General features: G+C 39.4%; 1 protein-coding gene across 3 annotated transcripts in view; it reads right to left on the bottom strand.

Moving 5' to 3' along the window:
• Nucleotides 1–15152, bottom strand: part of ZC3H7B (zinc finger CCCH-type containing 7B) — a 28170-nt gene extending 13018 nt beyond the window's left edge. For all 3 annotated transcript variants that reach the window (XM_053469157.1, XM_053469156.1, XM_053469155.1), the window contains exons 1-13: nt 15006–15152; nt 9172–9232; nt 9041–9080; nt 8296–8493; nt 7841–7999; nt 7682–7762; nt 7281–7334; nt 6575–6617; nt 5613–5779; nt 4198–4483; nt 2388–2437; nt 1625–1769; nt 574–735 (exon numbers count right to left, since the gene is read on the bottom strand). In XM_053469157.1, the coding sequence (XP_053325132.1) occupies nt 574–735; nt 1625–1769; nt 2388–2437; nt 4198–4483; nt 5613–5779; nt 6575–6617; nt 7281–7334; nt 7682–7762; nt 7841–7999; nt 8296–8493; nt 9041–9080; nt 9172–9224 (1438 nt within the window). In that variant the 5' untranslated portion in view covers nt 9225–9232; nt 15006–15152. The remainder of the gene's footprint in view (nt 1–573; nt 736–1624; nt 1770–2387; nt 2438–4197; nt 4484–5612; nt 5780–6574; nt 6618–7280; nt 7335–7681; nt 7763–7840; nt 8000–8295; nt 8494–9040; nt 9081–9171; nt 9233–15005) is intronic.
• Nucleotides 15153–15492: the final 340 nt, after the last annotated feature.

Raw genomic sequence — 15492 nt, 5'->3', positions numbered from 1 at the left:
AAGCAAAAAAACAAAAACATTGGGTATTTCTAAACTCAGGACAAATAGTAGAATCTATTTAGCAGGTTTTTTCATTACCTTTTATAGATGAGTAAAAGATTTTTCAACTAAAAGTTAGAAAGCTATTTTTTTCAAAATTTTTCACCATATCTTATACTTTTTTTCTTAATAGTAAATAATATGATACAATCAAAACAATCTAAAGAAAGCCCTTCTTGTCCTGAAAAACACGAGCAGCGCAGAAATGTTAAAACGGCCATTGTTACGAAGGGTACAAAAAACAAAATCAACCTTTGTCACGAAGTGTTTTTTAAAAAAAAAAATAATCTAAAAAAATAAAGAAAATGAAATATTTTTGAGTCGCTTTTACTTTAATTTATGTTGAGCAGTTTCCATATAGAAGTAATTCCATTTAACTTGTTTAGCTTTTATACATGGTTTACATTCATGGTTTTTAATACAATACAAAAGACCTTATCAAGAAAAATGTTTAAAATATACAAAGGTCGAATCAGAAAAGATTAATTGCATTTCATTGCAATAAGAGAACACATCACAAACTTTTTAACTAACCTTTGCACAAAATGTAAGGACCTAAAAAGTTAACTTTCATTGGCCTTGGGCGAATCCGGAGCCAGGTCTTATTTTCGGAGCTCTTCATGCGGGCCAGCAGCAGGTCCTTTTTACATTTGTGTTCATATTTTTCCTTGTGCATATAATCTAAAGCCTTGGGGCCTGAGGGAGAGGACATAAAAAAAAAAAAAAAAATACACTATAATACGGCGACCTATAAAACGCGCCATTTAAGTTATTTAAGGTTCCTTATAACTATACTGCATGTACGAGTATGTTTTGATAATTTCATTTGTGTGGGGTTTTTCTTATTTATATTGTTTAGTGTGCAGTCACTCCTAAGACGCATCACAGTGTGCGCTGAACAACTACTAAGGTGTTTCAAGGTTATCCACATCTATATAATTGCAATGAAAAGACCCAGAACGTTAGTGTCAGGTGTGTGAGAGCAGATGGTGTTTTGGCAATTCTAAGTTTTTTTACTGAAGCCTGAGCCAAGGTTATGCCTTATGAAGTGCCAACCCCACAGATTATATTGAAAGAAGGGTTCAGTTGGCCCTGTATTATGCATCAAGGAGTTTTGTTGATCTGTGAATTAGAGAGGTCCAGCTTATCCCTTCTTATAAGAAGACATTGTTGGCATTCATAATACACAGTAAAGGTGATAAGCTTAAAATTGCAACTCCTCTTGCAATCCCCATACCAGATGCCCAAGGTGGGGTTTCTAGCGCCCCGGGTAAGTTAAGTGCCCCCCATAGTTTTAGTTCTCTCTTTCACTTTGCCTACTTCTGTACTGATAACTCCAAGCCATTCAAAACATTGCCTGCGGTCAGAAATTGCTCTGTGCAGGCTGTAGCACTTATACTACTCTATCAATGCATGCATGATCTGAGTGCACTTGCTCTCTAACACAAGAGAGAACCTATTTGAGTGGCACTTCCACCTCCAAACCAGCAGAGACTCTGCTGCTCCATATGGCGGAGCTAGCTCTAGATCATGCCATTTTAATGTCTGCAGTCAAATTAACGAGACAAGATTGAACAGTCAGTACCTGTCTTCACGTAGCACTGCTGACATGCCTGTTTGAAGTCATAGGTTTGAGCCAACGGGTTGTTTGGCACAGTAGGGGAGACACTGCCCGTGTGCACCACAGGGTCTACCATATGAGACAAGTTATTAAACGTGGTCACGCCGTGCTGTAGGATGGAAAATAAGAGATGTAAACAAAAATGTTAATCTATGCGCATTGATTTCTTCCAACGCTCTTATTTTGCATGTTGCTTGTATTTAGAAAGCATGTGCCACGGGGGATACTACAGTGGGCCAGGGACACCCTTGAACAGCAAATGAAATGCTTTCATATAGATTTAGTTAAACAAAAAATACATTGAGAGGAAGCTGCAGCTCCCAGTTCCCTCCTTGGGATGAGGTTCTAGGCTAGAAAGCCCTCCCAGTGAAATCTACTGAGAGCTTTCCAAGCATGCACACAGGGGTTGGGGGGGTCTCATTAGACCCCCTTTCCCATCTGAAGCAACTGCAGAGCCAGTGCTGGAGATGACTGGCAGGAATAATATAATGTGCTTGGGGTGGGGAAAGGGAAATGCATATGGGGGATAGCGCCTCTATTCAGCACAGATACATTCAGAGCTGGGAAGACAGGAAGGTACTAGAAACATGACAATCTGCTTCAAGTTACAGTGCCTGCTTGCGAACCACTTGTATTTACATTTTTGTTTAACCATCTGAATCTCCAGACTGCATAGGTCGTATGTCACACATGCATATCCGATTGTTGAGGTGTTAAAATTACTCGCCTTGTTATTCTTGCATCCTTTCGATAATGATGATTCCAAAACTTTGGGGTCTGTACAAACAATAATAATAATAAACAAGTTACTAAAAAATAACCACAAGTAGCTACTAAATTGCGTATAGTATGTATATGCAGGTGAAGATAGTTGAGTAGCCCCACATTCATTAACAATGCAAACCTTTGGACAGCTAAGAAATGGCACTCGTATTATCTATTTGTGATAGATCTTATCTGCTTTTTCAATGGCGAGAGCTTAGCTTATGTAAATATACATTATAGGAAATCCTATGAATTGCAAAGAGTCCTTTTTAAGTGTATTTTCAAGTTATATATAACAATAAGTACCCAACTGATGCCTTGTTTTCAAATATGATGGCTAAGAATGGATTTTCATTGTGATGGACTAGAATACCAGTAAAGTCGCTGCAAGAGCCTCCTCAATATTAACCGTTACGTTTATGAACATCTTCATCAGTAAAAACAGTTGACCTTAATGGATATTATGTAGTTAATGTGATTTTTTTTTCTTCATAGCCCCCAGTGACTGCAAAACAATGCTGCCAAAAAGGAACAACTTTTAACAAAGTATCGTCTTATTAGAACATAAAAAGGGCTATAAAGAGCGGAGTAGGTTTGCAAGAAATACTCAATAAATACCAGTAGCTAAATCCGGTCATACTGCACCTATATCCTATTTGGGACATCTACGAAGACGGCGAATTCAATTTACTACGCACAAACCATATATTTTTGAACACTAGACACCCCAGGGTATTTAATATGCTGGTATTTTAACACCTTCTATACAGGATCTTTAGGAACATACAGCGCCAATTATAGGACTTGTTCATAAAAATAAACTTTTTTGGACTTTTTTTTTAAATACAATTTCTTGCAACTGGATGGTTCCTCTTATGATGTCATCACTGTAGTATTTTCAAATAAATAAAAATCTAAAAAAAAAAATATATATATATATATATATATATATATATATATATATATATATATATTTTTTTTTTTTTTTTTTTTTTTTTTTTTTACTATTTTTAACATTTTACTATTCACATGGAAAGCTAGGCTCCTTTGACCGGTATGGTTGATTGCAGCATTCCGGTAATCAACCTGCAGGGGGAGCATATCGGTCTCAAGAGGGACCAGACAGACCTTTTTACAAAGAGATCACATACCGTCCAGGAGGGTTTTTTTTGCGTTGCTTATTGCCTTGACATTGAGGCATTTAAACAACACCGGCTGAGCTCAGATCGAGATTGTTGATCGCCATATTCCAAAGGGCGAATGCGATTGCTCCAGAGAGCGCTGATACAGGTATCTAACATTTTTTTGGGTGTTGCTAAATGGCTCGACATCAATGCATTACAGCAACACTGGCTGAAAGAAGAAAGCAATCATCAATTGCATTCTAAACCGGTTTAACCCGATTATGTGTCTGGCACGTTAATTGTCATCAAGAGGTTAAAGATGTGATCTCGATTCTTGATTACAAACTTTGACTACTAAAGATGTGAGGTGGCACACCCCAACCTATTTCTGTCGGCTTGCATTTTCAAGGGTAATGGCATAATGGTGTTCGGATTGATTTGATGTCTGATTACTCAGTACATGTGCCCCTTTTGTGGAGGATAATTCTTTTGCATTTTACTAATATCTTTTTCCTAAAAGAGTGAAATACTTCAAGGTAGGGGGTACATTATAGATCTAGGATTATAGGTCGCATGCATGTCTTTCAGTGTAGCCAGTGCACTCTCTGTACACCCTATGAAGATTCATGTGGTGTAATCAACACTTACCATTTTGGAAAGTATCCAGACAATCAAGGGTTTCTCTGCTCCTTTCAAAGCTGTCTAATGTGTCTAGACGCGGCTCTGCAATCATTAGGAGATTTGTTTGGTAGGCAGACTTCAGAGGGAGTGCTGTCAACTTTCTGGAGTCCAACAAATCAAAAGAAGCCGGGGGCAATGGCGAAGGAGCAGGTTGTACAGTAACACCTAGGCTGGGGAGTAAGGGAGTCCCAGCCGGAAACACTGGTATTAACTGAGGTATCTGGCTGGAGAGGGCCGAAGTCTGCTGTTGGAACTGTAAGAGAAGTTAAAGAGATTATCCCTTTGACTACATATGTGCTTCAGTGACAAAGGAGAACAAAGCACTATGATTTTATGTCCCCAAAAGTAGGTGGATTAAACTGGCACACGCAGAATCGTCGAGTATATTTTCCGGTTTTAAAGGTTCCATGGATCTACAGTTAATCTATATGGTATTGGAGAAAAAAGTATGTTATCTTGTGGATTAACAGAATTTCAGTAAAATGAGTTTTTATTATCATGTACTGATTTATATGGCCCCTTCATATTCCACAGCACCAGTGTTTCTCACCCCTATACATGAGTAACATTTACTGCGATTCTTATACTGTGGGACAAAACATAGTTTAAGCTAAATAATATATAAGTGTGCCTATAGCTATCCCTCAAAATAGGAAGATATAGTAATTCTAGAGCAGTAGAAAAAGGGTTGCAATCACCACCAGAAGTGCTTTTTTTAAAGTAGTCCCCGTTGTGTATATGGATCTAATCTACTATCCATTTACTAAGGTTTTGCAGCGCAAGGAGGTTGCCTCCTGGTGATGGGCATCACACAAGAGTGCAATTATTCATTCAATATTAAGCTTTTAAAGCTTTGGGTATCCACATAATAAGATTGGTGTAGGTTACCCAAATTAAACTTGGTTTAAAAAGTTACTGCATCATAAAAGCTAAACCTGTAAACAGCGTATTTAATCTAACAAAATGTGTTTTTGTATCATCAAAGCTTATTTACAAAGACATGATTGCTGCTATAGAACATTTAAAAGGGATAGTCTGGTAACCCCTGCTCTATTAACACTGTTAGTACTTTAATATGCTTTCATCCATGATGGAAAAATTAAAAAAAAGCAGATGACCTCCTCCTGTGCGGTCCGACATTTGTTGGATGCCCCAAATCCGGTCCACAGAGCTCACTGAGACAGGGTTGGAGCTGACTGGAGAAATGGGGAAAGCTCCTCCAATGCATTCGCAAAAAAACATTATGAAGATATAAAGGGTCCATGCAGCTACCACAGACAAATAATTATATATGATGGCTGGAGTACACATTTAAAAACCAAATCCCTTGCAATTGACCTCCACTGCCAACGTTCCACAAGTATCCACTGTGATTTCCTCACCAGTTCAGAGTCCAATAGAGAGTCCACATCATCTCCGATAACCTCACAGTCATTGAGAGTAGAGGCTGGAAAATCTGCGGCAGGCGAAGATGCAGCAAAATCGAACCCTTTACTGTTACAGTCATTCCCCAGAAAGGATGGAGATTGCTTTAAATCCAACGACAAATCTGCAGAGAAAAACAACACATGGCAAAGATCAAATGTGAATTCCTTATAGGTGACGCCTGTGTATCGGCACATATACTCAATTCCTCCATTTAAAAGTTACGTCAATACAGTTATGGAATACAATCAAATGCACATGAAATTGAAGCGTTCACTCCACTTCTCGGTTCTAGAACAAATTTGGGAACATGAAAATCACAGAAACAAGTACAAAATTAGTTGCATCAGAATACAAAAATGAGGTATGTCAAGTGACATATCTCTCGAAAATGGAGATGGGGGTGTAAAAAAGAATACTAAGATGGACTGGAAAAGTCAGTCTTCTTGTGATTATTTGTATGAAATGTTTGTGTTTTGTTACATGTGGAAAGTTAATAAAGTTCTTGTGTTGATGATTCACTTTTTAGCTTTTTTCTTTTTTACCCTCAGACTCGTGAAAAATGAAATGACACGGGGGAAGCCATTATAAACCTAAATGTAATCCTGGACAATAAAACGTGGCAATCCCTGCAACTCTTCTTTACAAAAGTTTTAAGAACTGCAGTATACGATATTGTAAATAAAAGAAAAGGCATAAAACAAAAGTTCACAATATTTTGCATAATATAAATTATTGTGGAAATTACATGTTAAAAAGGCTATGAGTCTCACATTTTGTAATTACACTTATGTAGAACAAACTGCGTTCACTATGTGATGGTAAATCAGGTAAGCCCTAAAAAGTGGCATTACAAGAACATTTTTATGAGCACACATTAACAAAAAATGAATTTTTTTATACAACTTTAGAAGCTTACCTGTATAAATATCATCTACAGATTCCAGGTTATTCGGGGAAGACTACATAAAAAAAAAAAGTTACTCACTTAATTGAAAACAAACATTATGCCAGTTTGCCATTACCATCAAAACAACTGCATTATGCCAAAATCTTAATGTGCCAAAAGGTGTTGCTTGAAGAAGGCTGCAAGCAACCACACTTTCCTACCTGTCTTAATCCCCTGCTTTTAATGTACCATAAACTCCACTTCATCCCCATTCACAACATAAAGACATGCAATCTCTCATTCTGGTTTCTGTCTATAGGACTACTATAGACTTACTGCTGGAAAACATCCCCTGCCTATTATTATAAATGCAAGCATTTTGGTAATCCATTTTATTTACTCTCGGAGATATCAATATCCCGGTGATAGAGAAAGGTTGATACATTTTGACTGCACGTCCAATAAAAATGTTTATTTAGAAATATGTAATAATTTTGAAGTGTATAAAAGTTGACCTCAGCTATGGTAAGGAAATAAATTGTACATGCTCAAAAACACAAGGGGTCCACAACAGTTAGCTTGCGAGCTACAAATAATTAATTGCTTACAGTCCATTATCTTTCACTGGCACCAAACCGGCATCATCTTGAAAGGACGTATATTTCATTGATGTTAGGAATAAAATATATATACGCACACCACACCCCAAGAGAAGAGAAATGAGATGAGATATTACCTGACCCCCAACTGGTAAACCATTGCTGATTAAGCCAAATGTTTCGAGTTCTTGCTGTGAGAGAGAGTACGATTCATTTAATAAAGAATGCATAAATTACATAAAAAAAATAATTTCAAAAGATATAATCTCAAATTCTAGTGTCATATACTGGAGCAGACAAAACACGTCCCAATAAATATGCCTCCAGAACACAATACACACCACTGGAAATTAGCTGTGTACTGCAGTTTGGTCAAACTTTTTGACATTTAATACAAATATTAAATATCACTCTTAGCAACTAGAGAGTACTAGAGAAAGAAATAAAAAAGGGAAAAGTCTAAATTCTGTGATTTCCCATGCAGACACATAAAAAGGATGCTCTTTGCATCAGTCACAAATGCTAAAAACGTTCATACCTGCGGCCTCTTGTATGCCTTTCGTTGTTTTAATCCTAATTTCTGCACAAGATCTTGTGCCAGCTGTGTCACACGTTCGTCCTGACGATCAAATGACAGTAGTTACTTACGTCTCAGACTAGCAAGCAGACATAAAAACCATAAAAAAATGCAGCATACCTGCACAAGTGCTAGCAGACTATGGCTGATACAACTATACGCCTCCTGCTGCCTCCCGATCTCGCTGAGTGCTTTGGCTTTGCGGTACAACGCTCTCTTGCTCTCTTTGTCTAAGCTCAGTGCAGTCTCACTATCTTCCAGTGACTTCTCAAACAGACCCTAAACAAAGATATTAGCCAGGCAAAGTTAGTGACATATACTTAAGTATTGCTTGCATCACCTCCCACCATCACTTGCTGGAACCCTTTGTCCTCTTTATAGGACAAAATAATGTAAAACAGCATGATACTAATGTTCTTTTAAAAACAATAAAACAAATATGCATTGGATTCAAAAAGGTGCCTCAGGTTCCATGGAAGTGTGTTTATACACTTCCCTGCACAAGTAGCACCAAGTGTACTATAATGTAGGTAAAACACAACTTTGTGTGTATTTAATCATGATTGCAAACTTACCATTGAGTAATAGCAGCAGGATCGGTTCACATACAGCTTGCACTGTAGTTCCTGGGGAATGTTTAGCTCCTCGGAGGCTGTATATTCGGCAACAGTCAGTCCTTCTGTGTACTGTGCCAATGCCAGCTTAATATTACCTTCTCGATACAGTTCATTGCCTTCTGCAAATAGGTTTCGGACCAGCTGCTGTAAGAAGGCCTGGAAAACCAGAACAAAAAATTGAGGACACCAAATATAATGCCAATTCTCTGGACTGCAGCCATTCTCCATTTGACTCCACTCACATCGTACATCTTTATTTGCATACCTGCTGTTTGCACCCAGCTTGGGTAAGTAGTAGAATATTAAACTGTAACTTACTGAATTATTCTACAAATCATGCAACAAAAGAGTAAAGTAATGCTTCTAACAAATTATTTTCATTAAATACTTATTTCACTGTTCAAGTGATGGAAAGATGTAGTCATGTACAAAAAAACACAAACATTCGAGTCATTCTTCGTAACGGTGTCAGTCTGTTCTGGACACACACGTGCAGGGAATAAAAACCATTTAATATATGTATATGTACATAATGCTTTTGGACACAGGAAAATAGATGATGAATTTGGGAACATGCAATAAAACCTCAGACATGACACCCTAACTTTCCAGTGACCTACAAAGTAGCATCTATCCAACACCAGTCAGGCCAAAAACATTTGCTAACAAAGCTCTCATATATTACGAAGACTGCAAAATGTACCTCGTAATCATCTTGACTTCCATGAAAAGGTATTGTGGATCTGTTAAAAATAAGAAAAAGTGAGTAAAAAATCCATAAAAATCAAGGCATAAGCAAGGTTTTATGAAACCATATGACCACATAAAACTCACTGAATGAACTGCAAGCCCTTTTCAATGTCTTCTTTCCGTTTCTGTCTAGCCATAAGAGCACCTGTACGTGTAAAAAAAGACAAAAGTAATAATTTAATACCCCAAGTATGATTACTTCTAGCATAAAGTTACACCTATAATCATACATTTATGTTCTGGATCATTTATGGCCCTCTAAATCCATACCTAAACTTGCAGGTAGTTTAAATGAGCCATGATTGTCCAAAGTAAGGCTAGGTTTCCACTTGGTTTTTTTTTGCTAAAAACGCCCATAAAAACGCCAATTCAGCCACCTGGCGTTTTTTTAGTGAAAAAACGCTGCAGCCAGATGTTAGCTGTTCTTCAATAGGAAATCGCAAAATGCCATTTCCACTTGGCGTTTTTCTGTCTGGCGTTTTTTCAGTCCTCTTTGGCGTTTTTCTGCTTTTTTGGGCTCTGTGGCAGTTTTTCAAAATCGCAGCATGTTGACACTCTGGCGTTTTTTGCAAGGAAATCTTGGCGTTTTTCTCCAATAGAAGTCTATGGGAGAGAAAAAACGCCATGAAAAAGCCATGTGGGTTTATTGCCTTGGCGTTTTTTATGGCGGTTTTTCCACAGTTACAATGCAGAGGATGGACCCAGTATCTGTGTGTCCTACGAGAAATAGGCTGAAAACAAACAGTTTCACACAAAACAAAGTCCTGGACTGGTTCATATTGAATTTTACACCATTTGGAACAAACATGCCATTACAAACAAACATACGCGACCGGATCCTGCGTGCCAAAAGCAACAGCAAAAAATTTGCACCATCATTTGGGGCCAATCTTCCCAGAGGAGCAGACATTCGGAATAAAGCATGCCTTACAAACCACAGAAAAGAGACAAAAGGGTCTACCAAGTAAATGACATCAGGAGAGGGCAGATACTTGCCATTTATCCTAATCCCTTTTAGCTGGGTGAAACTTCTAACTTGTAAAGGCTGGAAAAACTGCCTAAGGTCAAAAAAAGCAATTTCCACAGAAAGGCTAAAACGCCAGAAAAAACTGCAGAAAAACCGCCAAAACGCAGGTAAATGCAGTGGCAGTTTTCTTGGCAGTTTTCCTGGCGTTTTTCATCAAGAAAAAAACGCCGGACAAAAACCCAAGTAGAAACCTAGCCTAACCGCTCTCCAGAGTCAATAACCAACATTTGTACATAAACTGACAAAACATCACTGTAGCCAAAACAAAGTTCATGAATGTAGGTTAAACCATATAACAACCTGGTGCAGTAACATGGAAACAGAATCTGAGAGATGCTAAGAACTGTTCAGCCCATATGGGACAGGGTTAATGAGGGAACAGGTGAGGTTAATGATGAAAACCGGGGAACGGATCAGACCAAAGGGTGGCCGGGAGTTTATTTAATTTGCAGACTGGAGGGTGGGAGGGGGGGTTAATAAGGGGATGAGAGAGATCAGCTTATCAATAATTGATAATAAAAAACGATTTTACCCCCGACAACTGAGACGCCACACCTACAGCTCTGCCCTGTCACTCGCTATACAACTCTACTTCTCTACTCTCATTTCGCTCCTTTCTTCTAACTCACAACCCATTTTTGTGCCTTCAACTCCCTTCTCTGTCCCTCCATACCCATGCAACAAACCTCTCACTGCCAAAGATCTTGCTACCCACTTCATAGATGTGATCAAAACTTTTAGACAAAACCTCTCTTCTGTGCAGCCACCTTATACACCATCTTTCCTCCTGCTCATCCCAAACTAACTGCCTTTTCCCTCCACAACTGAAGAAGAGCTTCCCACTCTTCTATCGTCCTCTCACCCAACAACCTGTCTCCTTAACCCCATTCCATCACATATCACAAAGTCTCTACCCTCATCTCTTTGTCCAACACCCACCTATTTAATCTTTTTCTATAATATGGAACTGTACCAACAAACTTCAAGCACGTGCTAATCACATCCATTCTAACAAATCCTTCCCTAGGATTCCTTCTCCCTGACTAACTACCTCCCTATCTCTCTGCTTCCTTTTACCTATAAGTTGCTTGAACGGATTGTGTACAATCGCCTTACTAACTTCCTCTCCTCTAATTCTCTCCTTGACCCTCTACAGTCTGGTTTCAATCCCCTTCACTCTACTGAAACAGCTCCAATGATTTGCTCTCTGCCAAAGCAAAAGGTCACTTCTCCCTTTTAATACTCCTGGATCTCTCTGCTACTTTTGATACTGTTGATCACCATCTTCTTCTTGACTCACTTTCTTCTATAGGCATTCGAGATACAGCTCTCTCCTGGATATCCTCATATCTGTCTAACCGTTCCTTCTTTGTCAGTTTGACCAGCAAGACATCATCACCTCTTACACTTTTGGTTGGCGTCCCCAAAGGATCAGTCCTTGGCCCTCTACTGTTCTCTCTTTATACTTCATCTCTTGGCAAACTAATCAACTCCAGTATCATCTATATGCAGATATTACCCAATTCTACCCTTCTTCTCCTGATTCAGCCTCTCATCTCCCATATTACCAACTGCATGTCTGCTATTTCTTCATGGATGTCACAACAATCTTTCTAAAACTCAACACATTATCTTCCCTGCTTCCATCTCCAGCTCAGTAACTGAATTCTCTATCACCATTAACACAACAACTATCTGTCCCACTAACCAGGCTGGTTGCCTTGGGGTCATCCTTGACTCAAACTTCTCCTTCATACCTTACATTCAGTCCCTTGCTACATCCTGCCGCTTGAAGCTAAAAAAACATTTATTGCATCCATCCATTCTCACCAAAGAACAAAAAAAAACCCTCTGGTCATTCACTTATTCCTGTCCTGACTATTGCAACACTGTCTCGACTCTCTCCTAAATGCTGCTGCTACGCTTATCTTTCTTGCATGCTGCTCTTCCTCTGCTTCCTCACTCTTGTGAAATTCTCCAGTGGCTCCCTATTACACTAAGAATTAAATTTAAAATGCTCGTTCTTTCCATGGGCTAAGGCTTTCCTCCTCACTTATAACCTCTTCCTTTCCCCGTCTACAAGACTACACTCAGGCTGCCCCATCCCTCTGGAATCTTCCACCAAACCTTCAGCATTCACCCTCCCTCCCAACATTCAAGAAACATCTCAAAACTCACTTCTTCAGAGAAGCCGCACCATCTTAGCTGCTAAAACTTGCTTGTCACTGATCCAACCACCACACTACCTCTCACCCTTTCTCTGTGCCTTACGTTTGTCCTCACCCAATTCCTTCAAGATTGTAAGTTTCCGAGCAGGGCTCTCTCCACCTAATGTATTGGATTGTCTTAGGCTGTCACATTCTAGTCTTGTCATACCCCTTGAAGAATATTTGTATTCTAAGAAGGGCTGCATAGATTGTTGGCGCTATATAAATACATATAATCAAAGTTCCACTTCTGCTGGAAGGCTATTCCATACACTCACTATCCTTTCAGTAAATTAATATTTCCTGATGTTACTTTTAAACCCTTGCCCCTCTAGTTTAATACTATGTCCTCTTGTTGTGATAGTATTTCTTCTGTTAAATGCACTCCCCTCCTTTATCATGTTGACTCCCTTTAAGTATTTAAATGTTTCTATCATTTTACTGATAAATGGCAAGTGAGATTCAATGTAGACAAATGAAAAATTATGCATTTTGGGCATAATAATATGAATGCAATGGTGTTAAATGGTGTTTCCTTGGAGAAATCTACAAACGAAAAAGATTTGGGAGTAATTGTAGACAATACACTGTGCAGTAGTGCACAGAGCCAGCGAGCAGCTGCAAAGGCAAAAACAATATTGGCATGTATTAAAAGGAGTATTGACTCATGGGAGGAAGATATTCTGCCTCTTTACAGGTCCATGGTAAGACCCCACCTTGAATATGCATTTCAATTCTGGGCGCCTTTTCTTAAAAAAAGACATTATGGAACTACAGAAAGTTCAGAGAAGGGCCACAAAACTAATAAGAGGAATGGAAAGTTTTAGTTATGAAGAAAGGCTAGAAAAGTTACATTTGTACACATTAGATAAAACGGCGTCTTATGGCGATATGATAATGTTATATAAATATGTATAAAAATCTGTACAGGGCCCATACAAAGGGCTCTCTAAAGGCCTGTTCATTAACAGAACATTACAAAGAGGTCACCTGCTAAGACTTGAAGAAAGAAGATTTAATCTACGACAGCGGAGGAGACTTTTTACAGTAAGGACAATAAAAGTATGGAATTCACTGCCTGAAGAGGTGGTGCTAGCAAAAACATTAGATGCCTTTAAAATGGGCCTGGGTACTTTTTTTAATGAAGCAGAACATAGAGGGCTATGTATGATAGTATAGGAATTAATATTTATTTAGTTCTTGTTTATCCAAGGAGGAATCTGATTGCCATTTGGAGTCATGAAGGATTTTTCCCCCCAATAAATGCACAACTCATAATTGCTGACATAAGGGTTTTTTTTGCCTTCTTTTGGATCAACAGCGGTAAACAAGGAATAGGATAAGGGTTGAGCTTGACGGGCACAAGTCTTTTCTCAAACTTAAACTACTATAAATGAAATCATATCCCCCCGAGTGACACAGATGTTACAGGGAGTATGGCTATGGGTAGGGCTTTATCAAGACTTTTTATGTGACTTTGTGTTCTCTAAGATAGTTAAGGCATTTAGAACAATATTGTGTTTTATTTACAAACACGTTTTGCTGTTTTTATGCACACTATAGTCACTTTTGGGGCTGTAGAGCGAGGATAGAGGTGTTTGTGTGAGTGGTGTGTGTACATATGTGTTATTGAGTATGAGTGCGTGTGTGTTAGCATGTGTAAATTTGTGTAAGTGGCTTTACATACATGTGCTAGAGTGTATGTTGGAGGGGCAATGGGGCATGGGTGGAATATGGTACTCATAAGCTTCTTGGGGGCAAAGGTGGCAAAGTGGGACATGCCGTTTTCTAAAGTTATGGGGTTAGTAACTTCCAAAAGGCTGTCCCGTAAAACACCATACATTGTAATAGCCCAGGGCCAGAACAATACACAAAAATACACTGCTCAGAAGGCTAGAGGATTAAATGAAAAGACACAGAACAGCACAGAAAGTAAAAGAACTTTCTGATACCTAATCGTGTGCCACACCTCAGCCCATGCTCAAGGCTGTCACTAGCCACTACCAGCTCAATGCCCAAAATATAGGACCCTCATTCAAGGATTGTTAACGAGTAAGCCCAGGATATCAACAGGTGCCAACTGACAGACCTAATGTAAGCTTCGCATAAGAAGAAACATTCATAATATTACTTACAGTCATTTATTCAAAATACCTGACTGATATAACCAGCCCACGCCAGATTACCGGCAGAGCGAGCTTCCCCAGCTGTGAGGCGACAGCGGTCCCGCTGTACGGCCTGTACATCCCCGGGCATCCGGCAACACGCACAGCGGCCCAGCAAGAGCTGGAACAAGGCACGTATGAACCGCTACTGGACAGCACCACGTACACCACACTGCCACCGGCAGCCACACACACCAAACCGGCAACCGGTACTCTCCACAAAACTCGCACCGGCCTCACAGTTAACTTTTTTGTGACTAGAAAAGACAGTAAATCTCAAAGCTGCCCAAGAGGCTGAATGACAAAGCAACTCTGCTGCTTACATTGCCAAGTAATTGTGCTGGGGTTAAATATATTATATAGAAATAGTTTAAGAGACAGGAGGGTGTTAACGTTATCGTTTCTCTGACTGAAAGCAGCCAATGCATGAGACTTCACGTTACCGGGACATCCCCTTCCCTACAAAGGCTTTGCCCTATACTTCTCTCCCTGTACTAACCTCTGGCCTACGGTACGTACCCCTCTGCACTCACAGTCTTGGAGGGAGCAGGACACATAGGAGAGAGTGGCGGGAGCTGGGATATGCTTGGGATAAGAAGCCCTTTGTGGCTATGCATTAGCCTCCACTCGGATGCAGCTTCCTCCCATGTGTCTGTATTTTTTTTTTCTACTTTCGTTTCCAGGTCTTAGACCAGGAAAGGCAGCGAAAAGGCTCCTCCTCCATTGCCGACTAAACTGTATGGGTCCTAAAACACTACTGGGAAGTACAGTTAACAGTAGATAAAGCTGCAGAGGTTAGATGTAAATTACAATTCCCATGATGCTCAGCCAGCCAGGTGTCCACCATGACTAGGCATCGTGGGAGTTGTAATTCACAACTAACACCTGTCACATCATCTGCTCTTAACTACAGTTCACATGAGGCTCAGCCAGACATACTGCTTCCATGATGCTGGCTGAGCATCATGGGAAGTGCAGTCAATAGTAAAGCTGCAGATGCTGTGAA

This window comes from Spea bombifrons, chromosome 6 (assembly GCF_027358695.1).
Source record: "Spea bombifrons isolate aSpeBom1 chromosome 6, aSpeBom1.2.pri, whole genome shotgun sequence".
In the NCBI taxonomy this organism is placed as follows: domain Eukaryota; kingdom Metazoa; phylum Chordata; class Amphibia; order Anura; family Pelobatidae; genus Spea; species Spea bombifrons.
This window is presented reverse-complemented; position numbering and strand designations above follow the sequence as displayed.